Genomic DNA, 17932 nt, shown 5'->3' on the forward strand with positions numbered 1-17932 from the left:
ACTGTTGTTTTTATACTCCAGATCCTCTGACTGATTGTTCCATACTCTAGATCCTTTTGCCGGTGCTTCCGTACTCTAGATCCTCTCTCTGATGATTCCATAATCTAGATAGTCTTTTTGATGCTTCCATATTCTAGATGGTTTCATTGATGCTTCCAGATTCTAGATCCCCTTCTTGATGCTTCCATATTCTAGATTATATGACTGATTTTTCCACACCGTAGACATATAACCAATGTCCCCATCCTATCCTATGATTGATGTCTCCATACTGTACATCCTATCACCAGTGTTTCCATACTCTACATCCTATGGCTTATGTTTCCATACTGTAGACTTTATTTGTACTATGTAGCACCCTAGGATCTAGAGTATGGAAACATGGGTCATCTTGGCCTCTGCCCCCTATCAGGTGCACACATGTATCTAATGGATTTTCACTATTGACTGAATAGACAGTAGGACATTCAATGTCAATGCATCTCTGTTGTGAGATCTCACCCCATCTGTGGCTGTCACATGAAGAAGGAAAAAGCGCTCTCCGTCATCTCTATCCAAGGTGTCTGAGAGGCAAATTTCTCCAGACTCTGAATGGATCTGGAACTGAGGAGGAGGTGAGGGTCCGAGGGAGTACTGGACAGTCCCGAGACTTCCACTGTCCGCATCTGACGCTGAGACCTGAAAAACAGTGAGCGTCTTATGAGACCCATTGATTATTCTTTCAGCACCCGCGATCTCGGCAGAGACACGGCCAGAAGTTACAATCTCAGTCACTGATGAGCTGGTGTCATTGGCCTTGGGGGTTGCTGTATGGGCAGCTCTACACCGCGACCTGATAATTGTGGTTATAATCTGCCACGGGATTATTAGGATGTGGATGACCCCAGGAAATTTCAATTCCACCCTCCCCTTCTGCCTAAGATAAAGAGCGAGACATGACAATGATGGTCGGAGTGCTGATGTGGCAGGATTGGACTTTGTGGTCTATGAGACTCTGATGTCAAGGTCCACGGCTACAAATGACCAGACACTGCCACTATGTGCCCAACCGACCGTCCAGACCAACCCGCCATTGGTGCTACACAATCTGCCATAAAGGTATAACCCAACTGTACTAAACCCTCCCCAGGATTAGACCCCGTGTGATCCCCACATTGCTTCATTGTGGGATGATAATCTGAATCAGAAATTGAGAATCAACACAGAGCAGTCAGGGATTATCCTCTAACTAACATCACCAAACGTGTAGGAACGATCAAGGATTATTAGGTTAGAAGATATTCTGATAGATGTGGGATTATACGGGGTCTTGTGTGGAGATTATCATATTATAAAGATACATTATAATCCCATGCAGGGGGAAGAAGGGGATTACAGTGATGGGATATTGGTATGCTGATATAATTGATGCGGATTACGGTGATGTATCCTGCATTATAATCCAGTAGTGTAGTAATCCCACATCGGGATGAGGTCTGTAGCTCGCACAGTGTCCGCAGCCGGCTCCCCCCTGCCTTGGGCCCGTGCCAGGACGCTCGCCCCCCTCCCCCACCAGATAAGACGTCTCTTGACAAATGAAAACCAGGTGTTAGCCGAACAAGAGGGAGATGTATGAAGCGTCCACAGGAGACTGAGTCCAGGAAGTATGTGCCCCCCAGTAACCTGGGCACTGACCCCTCAGGCCAGCCCCTTCCTGATGCTACCCTGCTGCACAGCGCCATCCGAAGGTCTCCTAGGACATTCATCAGAGTCTCTCTCAATATCCAAGCCAATTAGATTGTAAGCCTGTGGGCCCAGGGATCATCTGTAGGCTGCCCCTTACATGGCCCTGTATGTGCAGTGATGTTCACACTTATCTCTGTGTGATTATTCTGTACAGAGGGGGGGGGGTCATCACAATGAGGGGGGGTCATCACAATGAGGCGGAGGGGGTCATCACAATGAGGGGGGTTATCACAATGAGGCGGGGGGGGTCATCACAATGAGGCGGGGGGTCATCACAATGAGGCGGGGGGTGTCATCACAATGAGGGGGGGTCATCACAATGAGGGGGGGTCATCACAATGAGGCGGGGGGGGTCATCACAATGAGGCGGGGGGTCATCACAATGAGGCGGGGGGTGTCATCACAATGAGGGGGGGTCATCACAATGAGGCGGGGGGGTCATCACAACGAGGCGGGGGGGGGGTCATCACAATGAGGGGGGGTCATCACAATGAGGCGGGGGGGGGGGGGTTATGTGGTGTTTGGTATGAGACACCTAGAAAATTAAAATTCCAAATACCTGATGCACAATCGGACCTTAAAAGACCCCAAGTACAGATTGAATAAGACAGGTCGAGACTCGGATGCTGCCATCCATAGGGTACACTGCCACCAACAGTCACATATAGAGCTTTGTGCTTGATGTCATGCAATACCCTAAATGACCTGTAGGGGTAAGTGTGTCTGAACTTTCTCCATGGAGTATTATGTGCTATGTGCACGCATCATACTATGTTACCTACAGGGAACCAGGTGTTAATTCAGCTATAAGCAGACACTACCCTATATGATCTGTGCGGAGTAGGATGTCTATGCTGTACCCTACATCATTTACTATATTACTTGTAGGAGGTCAGATCTAGTAGTCCTGAATCCCCTATATAACATGTGGGGGAAGGGGTGGGGGTTGTCATGCAGCCCCCTATAATGACTGTAGGGGGTGGTGTGTAGTCATGCAGTCCCATATATAACATGTAGGTGGGGGTTGTCATGCAGTCCCATATATAACCCGTAGGGGGTGATGTGTGTAGTAGTAATGCAGGTCCCCTATATAACCTGTAGGGATCGTTGTGTGGTATTCATACAGTTCTCTATATAACCTGTAGGTGGGAGTAGTCATGCAGTCCTCTATATTGACTGTAGGCGGTGCTGTGTAGTAGTCATGCAGTCCCCTATATTGACTGTAGGGGGAGCTGTGTGGTATTCATGCAGTTCCCTATATAAGCTGTAGTGGGATAGTCATGCAGTCCTCTATATTGACTGTAGGCGGTGCTGAGTAGTAGTCATGCAGTTCCCTATATAAGCTGGGGGAGTGTGGCAGTCATGTAGCATGTATTACCAGGATCTCGTCCGATGGACCCTGGTGCTGGAGATACCAGATTCCTATAAGAGTGAAGGGCAGTTCCTGTTTCTCACCTTTAGGAAGCAGCTTCCCCGTGCCGAGCCCTCGCTTAGGGTGGCATTGTATATGGCGCTGGCAAAGACTGGCGCATTATCATTTACATCCAGGAGTTGGACCTTGACAATAGCTGTAGCCGTCAATGGTGGGGTGCCCCGATCTGAAGCCACCACTGTCATCTGGGGTTGGGGTTCTTTCTCGTAATCCAGGGGGACGGCTGTGGTGATGACTCCGGTTTCTGGGTGGATATGGAACCATGGAGAGTCCAGGAGGCTGTATGTGATCTCCCCATTCTCTCCTTGATCTTTGTCTCGAGCTGTAACCTGGAGGAGGAAGCTCCCAGGGTGAACAGCTTCTGGGACACTGTGGCTATATGCTTGACGGTCAAAAACTGGAGGGTTGTCGTTAATATCAGTCACCTCTAGAACAAATGAGGATTCGGCCCTTAGAGGAGGTGTTCCTGAATCTGTCGCTAGAACCCTGAGGCGGTAAGAGTCTCTCTCTTCGCGGTCTAGTAACTTGTCTACACAAATGAGGTAGATGATGCTATCTTTAGTGGTCAAAGCAAATTTTCCATCCCCTCCTTCCAGAGACACATCTACATCTGGATGCTCGCCATAATCTGGATCAGATACAGAGATTCGTGCTACGTATTGCCCAGGTGTGGCCCCCTCTGACACTCGAGGAGCTCCATCCTCACTCAGGAAGATGATGGTCATACTGGGCTGGTTGTCATTGGAATCCCGAACCTGAATAGATACAAAGGCTGTGCCCACCTCCGGCTGAGCTGCTCCGTCCCTTGCCTGTACCACCAGCTCATGAGCTTTGCGAGTCTCATAATCCAATGGCTTGCTAAGCTGGATGAGTCCAGAATGTGGATTGATGGTGAAGAAGCGTTCCGGGTCACTTTGTCTACGGTTGATCTCATATGTGATCTCCCCATTTTGACCCAGATCAGCATCTATGGCGTAGACCTGAAGGACACTGGATCCAGGCAAAAGACTCTCTGAAATGAGCGCTTGGTAGCGGCTCTGATTGAACACTGGGGCGTGGTCATTGACATCAAGTACAGAAATGTCCAGTTTCATCTGTGAACTACGTCTTGGAGATCCACCATCATACGCCTCCAGAGTTAAAGAATATGAGGAACAATTCTCTCGGTCTATATCCGAGTTCACAACGAGTTCTACAGACAGCGTACCACCGGATGTTTGCCGGGTCTCGAGTCGGAATGCTTGCATGGGATCTCCATTTTTGATAAGATATCCCTGAGTGCCCAAAGCACCGCTGTCCAAATCCACTGCGGGCTCTAGAGGGTAGCTTGTGCCGCGGGGGGTATGCTCAGGAATGCTCATTTCTAAGCGACTTTTAGCAAAGGTGGGAATATGGTCATTGATATCATCCACGTGAATATCCACTTCCACAGTGACACCTTCAGGGGTGACCGCTATGAAGCTATAATGGTTGCGTTGCTCTCGGTCAAGGACTCTAGCAGTTTTAATGATCCCGGTGTGCTCGTCTATCTCTAAATCACTGGTTACACCACTTCCTTCCTGCGCAGAGATGAAGAACATGTGACCAGTGGAGTCAGGTGGAAGACCTGCACTGATGTCACCAATTATGGTCCCAGCTGGTTGCTCTTCATCAATGTGAAGCTCGAGTGTCCCCAGAGAGGAATGGGATGGGGAACAACCCAAGACCAGCAGCAGGAGGACAGCGAGCAGCACCATTCTCTTTGCATCCACTTCACGGTCCTCGGCTATAGATGCTCATTCTGTGAAGAAAGAAAATAACATTGAGGTGAAGAGACGATACGAAAGCCACAACGTGACCACCCACTACGACAATCCTGGTGTCTCTACTACAAGCTTTTCATGGTTTCCTTGTTTGTACTTTGCTCTGGCTGAGGTAGACCCAATACATTGTGGAGTCCCTGCCCCTTCTCCATGTTTTTGCCCTGGGCGAGGCTGACCCTACAATTCATTTCGAGGTTGTCCTTTTTGGTAGCTGCATTCCTCCACCTCCAGGGGACTGCACAGTCTCAGCTATCTTGGGTACGCAGCTGCTTTTTCTAGATGTGTAAGGAAAGTAAATTTCTATTTTTTGTCCTTGTCCTGATAGAATTACTGCCCCTAATCTAGTAACCCATACCCTCAGCACTATTGCCACCATTAACCCTTTCCCTTTCACCCAGTAGTGACCTCCACCAGCAGAGGAGCCTTCTCGTGGCTCTTTATGGTGCTTCAGTTAATTTCATAGATGAGCACTGGAGGCCTTGTGTCTCTCCATAGAGCTGTAAAGTATGAGAGACCATCCCATGATGCAGCTGTGCAGGAGCCATGGATAACAGAATATCCCTCATGGAACAGAACAACAAGACAGTTTACACCAATATTATCACCGGAGACATAAGTTTTATGGCCACAACTAGATTTTGACCATATCAGTGAGACATGTGCTATATCTTAGAGGCTATCATCTACGACCATGAGCCATCTGGAAGTTATGATCTAGAGAACGCCCTGAGCAATGTATCATATATTTGGAGCTAAAATCAAAAGAGCACCTAGACCTTGTACCATATCCTTGGAACTGTGACTTATACTGAAAACAAAGAGGACCACTGGTACGTAGGAGCAAAGTACAATCTAAGAAGATCTAAAGAGTACCAGAAACTTTGTTCCATATTATCTGAGATGGGATCTGAAGGTGATCACATGCCATGACCATCCCCATGAGCTCTGAAGAGCACTAAGAGTCCTGTATGAGACACTGGAAGCCGTAAGTTATGGAGTACATAGGTCCATTGGACATTTACCGAGGTGGAACATAACATTCATTTATTATGACCTGGGAACGATGATCTAGAGGGTGCAAGAAGCCCAGCACTCCAGAGGAACCTTCAGCCCTCCATCCACTAGGTCCCTTCAGGATCACCAGGATCCAAGTAACATTGAGAATCAAGAACCATCTACTGGAGGACCTAAAATGTTGAACAAAAAAGTCATGCTGAAGACCTTCTGGTGTGGGCCACTATTGTTCATGTGTAACATAAGTTGTGGACCTTCAGATTACCCCAAACCACTTTTCATCTCTGAGGAGCTGTATAGAGTCTACTCAATGTTCTAAGGCAATAATCACCACAATCCATTACTCGACCATCTGATGGGAACTGTATGATGTGGATGACCAGGATCCGAGGGCCATGTATCAGGGGCTATCAGATCCAGATTACTATGGTCTATGCATTGTCTTCTTGGGTCTGGGAGCTTCTGGAAGCTGTCCACTGCAGATTACAATATGGTACCAGATACAGATTAACAAAATCCATCACCCTATTTCCTGATGGAGAAGACTACAGAAATGAATTGGTCATCTACTGAGAGGTGTCAGAAGCAGATTACTAGGATCTATCCTCTGAGATCTATCAAGTACACATTACTAAATTCCAGGGATCATCTACTGGGAGCTGTCATGGACACATTGCTGTGATCCATGGACCATCTACTGGGAACTCATTGGTACAGGTTACTAGGATCTAGAGACCACCTAATGGGAGCTTTGGGGGATATCACTACTACCAATGGACAATCTTCTGGGAGCTGTTGGGTATAGATTACTAGAATCGATGGACCCTCTTCTTGGAGCTATCAGATAAAAATTACTAGGAGCCAGGAACCATTTTAAGACCTTCCAAGATCAGATTACTAAGATCCGTGGATCATCGTGGAGGTGTCCGATACAGATAACTATGGTCCATGGAGCATCTTCTTGGAGCTATAAGGTATAAATGATTAGGATCCAGGGATAATCTACTGATGTACAAATTACTAGGATCCATGGACCATCCGGCAGCTGTCAGGATTAGGATTGGGTGCAGGCTACTACGATCTATGGACCATCCGGCAGCTGTCAGGATTAGGATTGGGTGCAGGCTACTAGGATCCATGGACCATCCGGCAGCTGTCAGGATTAGGATTGGGTGCAGGCTACTACAATCTATGGACCATCTCCTGGCAGCTGTCAGGATTAGGATTGGGTGCAGGCTACTACAATCTATGGACCATCTCCTGGCAGCTGTCAGGATTAGGATTGGGTGCAGGCTACTACAATCTATGGACCATCTCCTGGCAGCTGTCAGGATTAGGATTGGGTGCAGGCTACTACGATCTCTGGACCATCTCCTGGAAGCTGTCAGGATTAGAATTGGGTGCAGGCTACTACGATCTATGGACCATGTCCTGGAAGCTGTCAGGATTAGGATTGGGTGCAGGCTACTACGATCTCTGGACCATCTCCTGGAAGCTGTCAGGATTAGGATTGGGTGCAGGCTACTACGATCTATGGACCATCTCCTGGAAGCTGTCAGGATTAGGATTGGGTGCAGGCTACTACGATCTATGGACCATGTCCTGGAAGCTGTCAGGATTAGGATTGGGTGCAGGCTACTACGATCTATGGACCATCTCCTGGAAGCTGTCAGGATTAGGATTGGGTGCAGGCTACTACGATCTATGGACCATCTCCTGGAAGCTGTCAGGATTAGGATTGTGTGCAGGCTACTACGATCTATGGACCATCTCCTGGAAGCTGTCAGGATTAGGATTGGGTGCAGGCTACTACGATCTATGGACCATCTCCTGGAAGCTGTCAGGATTAGGATTGGGTGCAGGCTACTACGATCTATGGACCATGTCCTGGAAGCTGTCAGGATTAGGATTGGGTGCAGGCTACTACGATCTATGGACCATGTCCTGGAAGCTGTCAGGATTAGGATTGGGTGCAGGCTACTACGATCTATGGACCATCTCCTGGAAGCTGTCAGGATTAGGATTGGGTGCAGGCTACTACGATCTATGGACCATCTCCTGGAAGCTGTCAGGATTAGGATTGGGTGCAGGCTACTACGATCTATGGACCATGTCCTGGAAACTGTCAGGATTAGGATTGGGTGCAGGCTACTACGATCTCTGGACCATCTCCTGGAAGCTGTCAGGATTAGGATTGGGTGCAGGCTACTACAATCTATGGACTATATCCTGGAAGCTGTCGGCATTAGGATTGGGTGCAGGCTACTACGATCTATGGACCATCCGGCAGCTGTCAGGATTAGGATTGGGTGCAGGCTACTACGATCTATGGACCATGTCCTGGAAGCTGTCAGGATTAGGATTGGGTGCAGGCTACTACGATCTATGGACCATCTCCTGGAAACTGTCAGGATTAGGATTGGGTGCAGGCTACTACGATCTATGGACCATGTCCTGGAAGCTGTCAGGATTAGGATTGGGTGCAGGCTACTACGATCTATGGACCATCCGGCAGCTGTCAGGATTAGGATTGGGTGCAGGCTACTACGATCTATGGACCATCTCCTGGAAGCTGTCAGGATTAGGATTGGGTGCAGGCTACTACAATCTATGGACCATCTCCTGGAAACTGTCAGGATTAGGATTAGGTGCAGGCTACTACGATCTATGGACCATGTCCTGGAAGCTGTCAGGATTAGGATTAGGTGCAGGCTACTACGATCTATGGACCATCCGGCAGCTGTCAGGATTAGGATTGGGTGCAGGCTACTACGATCTATGGACCATCCGGCAGCTGTCAGGATTAGGATTGGGTGCAGGCTACTACGATCTATGGACCATCTCCTGGAAGCTGTCAGGATTAGGATTGGGTGCAGGCTACTACAATCTATGGACCATCTCCTGGAAACTGTCAGGATTAGGATTAGGTGCAGGCTACTACGATCTATGGACCATCTCCTGGAAGCTGTCAGGATTAGGATTGGGTGCAGGCTACTACGATCTATGGACCATCTCCTGGAAGCTGTCAGGATTAGGATTGGGTGCAGGCTACTACGATCTATGGACCATCCGGCAGCTGTCAGGATTAGGATTGGGTGCAGGCTACTACGATCTATGGACCATCTCCTGGCAGCTGTCAGGATTAGGATTGGGTGCAGGCTACTACGACCTATGGACCATCTCCTGGCAGCTGTCAGGATTAGGATTGGGTGCAGGCTACTAGGATCCATGGACCATCCGGCAGCTGTCAGGATTAGGATTGGGTGCAGGCTACTACGATCTATGGACCATCTCCTGGAAGCTGTCAGGATTAGGATTAGGTGCAGGCTACTACGATCTATGGACCATCTCCTGGAAGCTGTCAGGAGCAGATTACTAGGAATCATGGATCATCTACCAGGATTTTCCACATTACTCGGATCCCTGGACCATTTATCGGGAGTTGTCAGGTCACTTGGGTCCATGGACCATCTACTGAAGCACTTGCCAGTCTCATCCACCTCCCCATCACTCCATAGGCTCATTCCACAAGTCTCTCGATACTCTTATTATACTGTTATTATAGTACATTAGACATGGTGCATAGAGTGGGGGTATCCTCTCACCATCTATTACCACGGGTCGGGGGCTCCTCCATGAAGCCGTGTCCTGCCCTGGACGCCCCTCATCTGGAAGTGAGTGGATATGGGATGTTTATCTGGAAGACTCCCTGGTGAGTGCCTGGAGCTAAGGGTCATCCTCAGAGCGTCTGCTGAGGAGTGAGAGGAGCGTGGACCCTCACATCCCAGCCCTTCCCCCCACCCCATCCCTACGGCAGGATCCAGAAGAAGTGTCAGCTCAGATGTCTGAGGAGCATGGGGATGTTTACCAACAAACATACAGGAAGCAGCAGGAGAAGAGCGAGTGTCAGCTCCTGTGGTGTCATGAACCGGGTAACGGCGGCATTAGATTGTCAGCTCTGCAGGACAGAGCGATGTGAGGTAATGGCCGGATTAGATTGTCAGCTCTGCAGGACAGAGGGATGTGAGGTAATGGCCGGATTAGATTGTCAGCTCTGCAGGACAGAGGGATGTGAGGTAATGGCCGGATTAGATTGTCAGCTCTGCAGGACAGAGGGATGTGAGGTAATGGCCGGATTAGATTGTCAGCTCTGCAGGACAGAGCGATGTGAGGTAATGGCCGGATTAGAGTGTTAGCTCTGCAGGACAGAGGGATGTGATGTAATGGCGGTATTAGATTGTCAGCTCTGCAGGACAGAGGGATGTGAGGTAATGGCCGGATTAGATTGTCAGCTCTGCAGGACAGAGCGATGTGAGGTAATGGCCGGATTAGATTGTCAGCTCTGCAGGACAGAGGGATGTGAGGTAATGGCCGGATTAGATTGTCAGCTCTGCAGGACAGAGGGATGTGAGGTAATGGCCGGATTAGATTGTCAGCTCTGCAGGACAGAGGGATGTGAGGTAATGGCCGGATTTGATTGTCAGCTCTGCAGGACAGAGGGATGTGATGTAACGGCGGTATTAGATTGTCAGCTCTGCAGGACAGAGCGATGTGAGGTAATGGCCGGATTAGAGTGTTAGTGTTAGATTATGATGATATTAGAGTGTCAGCTCTGTAGCACGGATGAATGGTTATTGTTGGTATTAGAGCGTCAGCTCTGTGGGATAGTCTTGCCATGATGTATCGATGATGATAATATTAGAGTGTCAGCTCTGTAGCACGGATGAATGGTTATTGTTGGTATTAGAGCGTCAGCTCTGTGGGATAGTCTTGCCATGATGTATCGATTATGATGATATTAGAGTGTCAGCTCTGTAGCACGGATGAATGGTTATTGTTGGTATTAGAGCGTCAGCTCTGTGGGATAGTCTTGCCATGATGTATCGATTATGATGATATTAAAGTGTCAGCTCTGTAGGACAGATGTCTTTAAATGGTTAATGTTGGTATTAGAGCGTCAGCTCTGTGGGATGGTCTTGTCGTGAAGTCATGAAATGGTTAATGGCGGAGTCAGGCCTGAGGTCACGCAGACACGTATGATACTCACCATTAGATTGTCAGCTCAGGTGACCGGCTCCTCGCACTCGGCCGGTTGTCACTCACACTTGGGGTTAATCCTCTTTCCATCCCCGGAGACCTGGGTCTGTCTCTTTCGCTCTGGTCTTAGGCCAATGGCGGTCTCTTTCCTTGCTCTACCTGCACACGGCGGGGAGGATGTCTCTCTCCATAGGCCGGCAGTCTCAGCGCTTTGTTCTCATCCCAGGGCTGTCTCTTTCATCCCCTTTGTGCAGCTCTTCAGGGCGGTCCCTCTGCGTAGTGTCTGCTATTGTTCTGTGTCAGATGGATGTCTCTTTTCCTGAGTGCAGTCTATGCGAGGGGGAGCGCTTTCTCCAGATGTGGCGGGCAGTGTTATCCCCGGGATGCTGGCCCTGCACAGGGGGTCTCGCTGCTCTCGCTGCAGTCTCTCACAGTCTGTCTGTCTCTCTGGCTAGGACAATGGATTGAGACAGCTGTGGATGTGCGAGAGAGCGAGAGCGCAGCCAGCACTGGGCTCGGAGGGACTGAGAGCCTGCTCTGAAACATGACTCTCCCCCTACCTCCTCCTCCAGCATCAGCCCCCACACACCTCCTCCAGCAGAGCCCCCCTCCGCACCAGAGCCCCCCTCCGCACCAGAGCCCCCCCTCCACACCAGAGCCCCCCCTCCACACCAGAGCCCCCCTCCTCCACCAGTGCCCCCCCTCCTCCACTCCCCCCACTTACTCTTCTCATCTGGTAATTTATGCTGAATTCCAGGACCAGACCCAGCGCACAACATGGAAACTGGGGGAGAGCCCCTGCCTGAGCGCACACCGCACAGCACTACACACGTATGACGAGCCGGCGGCGGTGCACATCCCTATACATACACATACACTAATACATACATACACTAATACATCCACATACACTAATACATACATACACTAATACATCCACATACACTAATACATACATACACTAATACATACATACACTAATACATCCACATACACTAATACATCCACATACAGTAACACATACATACACTAATACATCCACATACACTAATACATACACATACACTAATACATCCACATACACTAAAACATCCACATACAGTAATACATCCACATACACTAATACATCCACATACACTAATACATCCACATACACTAATACATACATACGCTAATACATACATACATACACTAATACATCCACATACACTAATACATCCACATACAGTAATACATACATACACTAATACATACATACATACACTAATACATACACATACAGTAACACATACATACACTAATACATCCACATACAATAATACATACATACACTAATACATACATACACTAATACATACACATACAGTAACACATACATACACTAATACATCCACATACACTAATACATACATACACTAATACATACATACACTAATACATACACATACAGTAATACATACATACACTAATACATACATACACTAATACATACACATACAGTAATACATCCACATACACTAATACATACATATACACTAATGCATCCACATACACTAATACATACACATACACTAATACATACATGCGCTAATACATACATACACTAATACATACACATACACTAATACATACATACACTAATACATACATACGCTAATACATCCACCTACATTAATACATCCACATACACTAAAACATACATACACTAATATATACATACACTAATACATCCACATACACTAATACATACATACTCTAATACATCCACATACACTAATACATACATACACTAATACATACATACACTAATACATCCACATACACTAATACATACATACGCTAATACATCCACCTACATTAATACATCCACATACACTAATACATACATACACTAATATATACATACACTAATACATCCACATACACTAATACATACATACGCTAATACATCCACCTACATTAATACATCCACATACACTAATACATACATACATTAATATATACATACACTAATACATCCACATACACTAATACATACATACACTAATATATACATACACTAATACATCCACATACACTAATACATACATACTCTAATACATCCACATACACTAATACATACATACACTAATACATCCACATACACTAATACATACATACGCTAATACATCCACCTACATTAATACATCCACATACACTAATACATACATACACTAATATATACATACACTAATACATCCACATACACTAATACATACATACGCTAATACATCCACCTACATTAATACATCCACATACACTAATACATACATACATTAATATATACATACACTAATACATCCACATACACTAATACATACATACTCTAATACATCCACATACACTAATACATCCACATACACTAATACATACATACTCTAATACATCCACATACACTAATACATACATATACACTAATGCATCCACATACACTAATACATACACATTCACTAATGCATCCACATACAACAATACATACATACACTAATACATACATACACTAATACATACATACCCTAATACATACATACAGTAATACATACATACCCTAATACATCCACATACACTAATACAAGTATACACTAATACATCCACATACACTAATACATACATACACTAATACATCCACATACAGGAACACATACATTCACTAATACATACACACGTATGACGAGCCAGGCAGATGCTGACATCTCTAAGCATCCACATACAGTATTACATATATACATTAATACATATAGACGTATGATGAGCCCGGCAGCTGTGCACATTCCTATACATCCAAAGAAATACATACATACACAAAAACATTACACGTATAACGAGACGGAGGCTGCCACGTCCTGTGTGTCCTGACACCTTTCTATCATAGCCAGCAGTGGTCAGGGGTCAGCAGGGGCGCTCTGACCCCTCTGTGACTACACCCCCCCCATACACAGCGAGCTGCCATGTCCTGTGTGTCCTGACACCTTTCTATCATAGCCAGCAGTGGTCAGGGGTCAGCATGGGCGCTCTGACCCCTCTGTGACTACACCCCCATACACAGCGAGCTGCCATGTCCTGTATCCTGACACCTTTCTATCATAGCCAGCAGTGGTCAGGGGTCAGCATGGGTGCTTTGACCCCTCTGTGACTACACCCCCCATACACAGCGAGCTGCCATGTCCTGTGTGTCCTAATACCTTTCTATCATAGCCAGCAGTGGTCAGGGGTCAGCATGGGCGCTCTGACCCCTCTGTGACTACACCCCCCATACACAGCGAGCTGCCATGTCCTGTGTGTCCTGACACCTTTCTATCATAGCCAGCAGTGGTCAGGGGTCAGCATGGGCGCTCTGACCCCTCTGTGACTAAATCCCCCATACACAGCGAGCTGCCATGTCCTGTGTGTCCTGACACCTTTCTATCATAGCCAGCAGTGGTCAGCATGGGCGCTCTGACCCCTCTGTGACTACACCCCCCATACACAGCGAGCTGCCATGTCCTGTGTGTCCTGACACCTTTCTATCATAGCCAGCAGTGGTCAGGGGTCAGCATGGGCGCTCTGACCCCTCTGTGACTAAATCCCCCATACACAGCGAGCTGCCATGTCCTGTGTGTCCTGACACCTTTCTATCATAGCCAGCAGTGGTCAGGGGTCAGCATGGGCGCTCTGACCCCTCTGTGACTACACCCCCATACACAGCGAGCTGCCATGTCCTGTATCCTGACACCTTTCTATCATAGCCAGCAGTGGTCAGGGGTCAGCATGGGTGCTTTGACCCCTCTGTGACTACACCCCCCATACACAGCGAGCTGCCATGTCCTGTGTGTCCTAATACCTTTCTATCATAGCCAGCAGTGGTCAGGGGTCAGCATGGGCGCTCTGACCTCTCTGTGACTACACCCCCCATACACAACGAGCTGCCATGTCCTGTGTGTCCTGACACCTTTCTATCATAGCCAGCAGTGGTCAGGGGTCAGCATGGGTGCTCTGACCCCTCTGTGACTACACCCCCCATACACAGCGACCTGCCATGTCCTGTGTGTCCTGACACCTTTCTATCATAGCCAGCAGTGGTCAGGGGTCAGCATGGGTGCTCTGACCCCTCTGTGACTACATCCCCCATACACAGCGAGCTGCCATGTCCTGTGTGTCCTGACACCTTTCTATCATAGCCAGCAGTGGTCAGGGGTCAGCATGGGCGCTCTGACCCCTCTGTGACTACACCCCCATACACAGCGATCTGCCATGTCCTGTGTGTCCTGACACCTTTCTATCATAGCCAGCAGTGGTCAGGGGTCAGCATGGGCGCTCTGACCCCTCTGTGACTACACCCCCATACACAGCGATCTGCCATGTCCTGTGTGTCCTGACACCTTTCTATCATAGCCAGCAGTGGTCAGGGGTCAGCATGGGCGCTCTGACCCCTCTGTGACTACACCCCCCATACACAGCCAGCTGCCATGTCCTGTATGTCCTGACACCTTTCTATTATATCCAGCAGTGGTCAGGGGTCAGCATGGGCGCTCTGACCACTCTGTGACTACACCCCCCCATACACAGCGAGCTGCCATGTCCTGTGTGTCCTGACACCTTTCTATTATATCCAGCAGTGGTCAGGGGTCAGCATGGGCGCTCTGACCCCTCTGTGACTACACCCCCCCATACACAGTGAGCTGCCATGTCCTGTGTGTCCTGACACCTTTCTATCATAGCCAGCAGTGGTCAGGGGTCAGCATGGGCGCTCTCACCCCTCTGTGACTATACGCCCATACACAGCGAGCTGCTATGTCCTGTGTGTCCTGACACCTTTCTATCATAGCCAGCAGTGGTCAGGGGTCAGCATGGGCACTATGACCTCTCTGTGACTACGCCCCCCATACACAGCGAGCTGCCATGTCCTGTGTGTCCTGACACCTTTCTATCATAGCCAGCAGTGGTCAGGGGTCAGCATGGGCACTATGACCTCTCTGTGACTACGCCCCCCATACACAGCGAGCTGCCATGTCCTGTGTGTCCTGACACCTTTTTATCATAGCCAGCAGTGGTCAGGGGTCAGCATGGGCGCTCTGACCCCTCTGTGACTACACCCCCCATACACAGCGAGCTGCCATGTCCTGTGTGTCCTGACACCTTTTTATCATAGCCAGCAGTGGTCAGGAGTCAGCATGGGCGCTCTGACCCCTCTGTGACTACACCCCCCCATACACAGCGAGCTGCCATGTCCTGTGTGTCCTGACACCTTTCTATTATAGCCAGCAGTGGTCAGGGATCAGCATGGGCGCTTTGACCCCTCTGTGACTACACCCCCCCCCCATACACAGCGAGCTGCCATGTCCTGTATCCTGACACCTTTTTATCATAGCCAGCAGTGGTCAGGGGTCAGCATGTGCGCTCTGACCCCTCTGTGACTACATCCCCCTATACACAGCAAGCTGCCATGTCCTGTGTGTCCTGACACCTTTCTATCATAGCCAGCAGTGGTCAGGGGTCAGCATGGGTGCTCTGACCCCTCTGTGACTACACCCCCCATACACAGCGAGCTGCCATGTCCTGTGTCCTGACACCTTTCTATCATAGCCAGCAGTGGTCAGGGGTCAGCATGGGCGCTCTGACCTCTCTGTGACTACATCCCTCATACACAGTGAGCTGCCATGTCCTTTGTGTCCTGACACCTTTCTATCATAGCAAGCAGTGGTCAGGGGTCAGCATGGGCGAGCTGACCTCTCTGTGACTACACCCCCCATACACAGCGAGCTGCCATGTCCTGTGTGTCCTGACACCTTTCTATCATAGCCAGCAGTGGTCAGGGGTACACATGGGTGCTCTGACCCCTCTGTGACTACACCCCCATACACAGCGAGCTGCCATGTCCTGTGTCCTGACACCTTTCTATCATAGCCAGCAGTGGTCAGGGGTCAGCATGGGCGCTCTGACCCCCCTGTGACTATACCCCCCATACTCAGCGAGCTGCCATGTCCTGTGTGTCCTGACACCTTTCTATCATAGCCAGCAGTGGTCAGGGATCAGCATGGGCGCTCTGACCCCTCTGTGACTACACCCCCCATACACAGCGAGCTGCCATGTCCTGTGTGTCCTGACACCTTTCTATTATAGCCAGCAGTGGTCAGGGGTCAGCATGGGTGCTCTGACCCCTTTGTGACTACTTCCCCCTATACACAGCAAGCTGCCATGTCCTGTGTGTCCTGACACCTTTCTATCATAGCCAGCAGTGGTCAGGGGTCAGCATGGGTGCTCTGACCCCTCTGTGACTAGACCGCCCATACACAGCGAGCTGCCATGTCCTGTGTTTCCTGACATCTTTCTAGCATAGCCAGCAGTGGTCAGGGGTCAGCATGGGTGCTCTGACCCCTCTGTGACTACACCCCCCATACACAGCGAGCTGCCATGTCCTGTGTGTCCTGACACCTTTCTATCATAGCCAGCAGTGGTCAGGGGTCAGCATGGGCGCTCTGATCCCTCTGTGACTACACCCCCCATACACAGCGAGCTGCCATGTCCTGTGTGTCCTGACACCTTTCTATCATAGCCAGCAGTGGTCAGGGGTCAGCATGGGCGCTCTGACCCCTCTGTGACTACACCCCCCATACACAGCGAGCTGCCATGTCCTGTGTCCTGACACCTTTCTATCATAGCCAGCAGTGGTCAGGGGTCAGCATGGGTGCTCTGACCCCTCTGTAACTACACCCCCCATACACAGCGAGCTGCCATGTCCTGTGTGTCCTGACACCTTTCTATCATAGCCAGCAGGGGTCAGGGGTCAGCATGGGTGATCTGACCCCTCTGTGACTACACCCCCCATACACAGGGAGCTGCCATGTCCTGTGTGTTATGACACCTTTCTATCATAGCCAGCAGTGGTCAGGGGTCAGCATGGACG

The 17932-nt window shown here is 48.9% G+C and overlaps 2 protein-coding genes across 2 annotated transcripts in view; one reads left to right on the forward strand and one right to left on the reverse strand.

The window, feature by feature from the left end:
• Positions 1–11578, reverse strand: part of DCHS1 (dachsous cadherin-related 1) — a 55319-nt gene extending 43741 nt beyond the window's left edge. Inside the window, exons 1-3 of the mRNA XM_072133571.1 lie at positions 11021–11578; positions 3181–4937; positions 502–678 (exon numbers count right to left, since the gene is read on the reverse strand). Of these exons, the coding sequence (XP_071989672.1) occupies positions 502–678; positions 3181–4893 (1890 nt within the window). The 5' untranslated portion in view covers positions 4894–4937; positions 11021–11578. The remainder of the gene's footprint in view (positions 1–501; positions 679–3180; positions 4938–11020) is intronic.
• Positions 1–17932, forward strand: part of HPX (hemopexin) — a 212049-nt gene that overhangs the window by 111475 nt on the left and 82642 nt on the right. The window lies entirely within an intron of this gene.

The sequence above is a fragment of the Engystomops pustulosus genome, chromosome 2 (genome assembly GCF_040894005.1).
Source record: "Engystomops pustulosus chromosome 2, aEngPut4.maternal, whole genome shotgun sequence".
Taxonomy (NCBI): domain Eukaryota; kingdom Metazoa; phylum Chordata; class Amphibia; order Anura; family Leptodactylidae; genus Engystomops; species Engystomops pustulosus.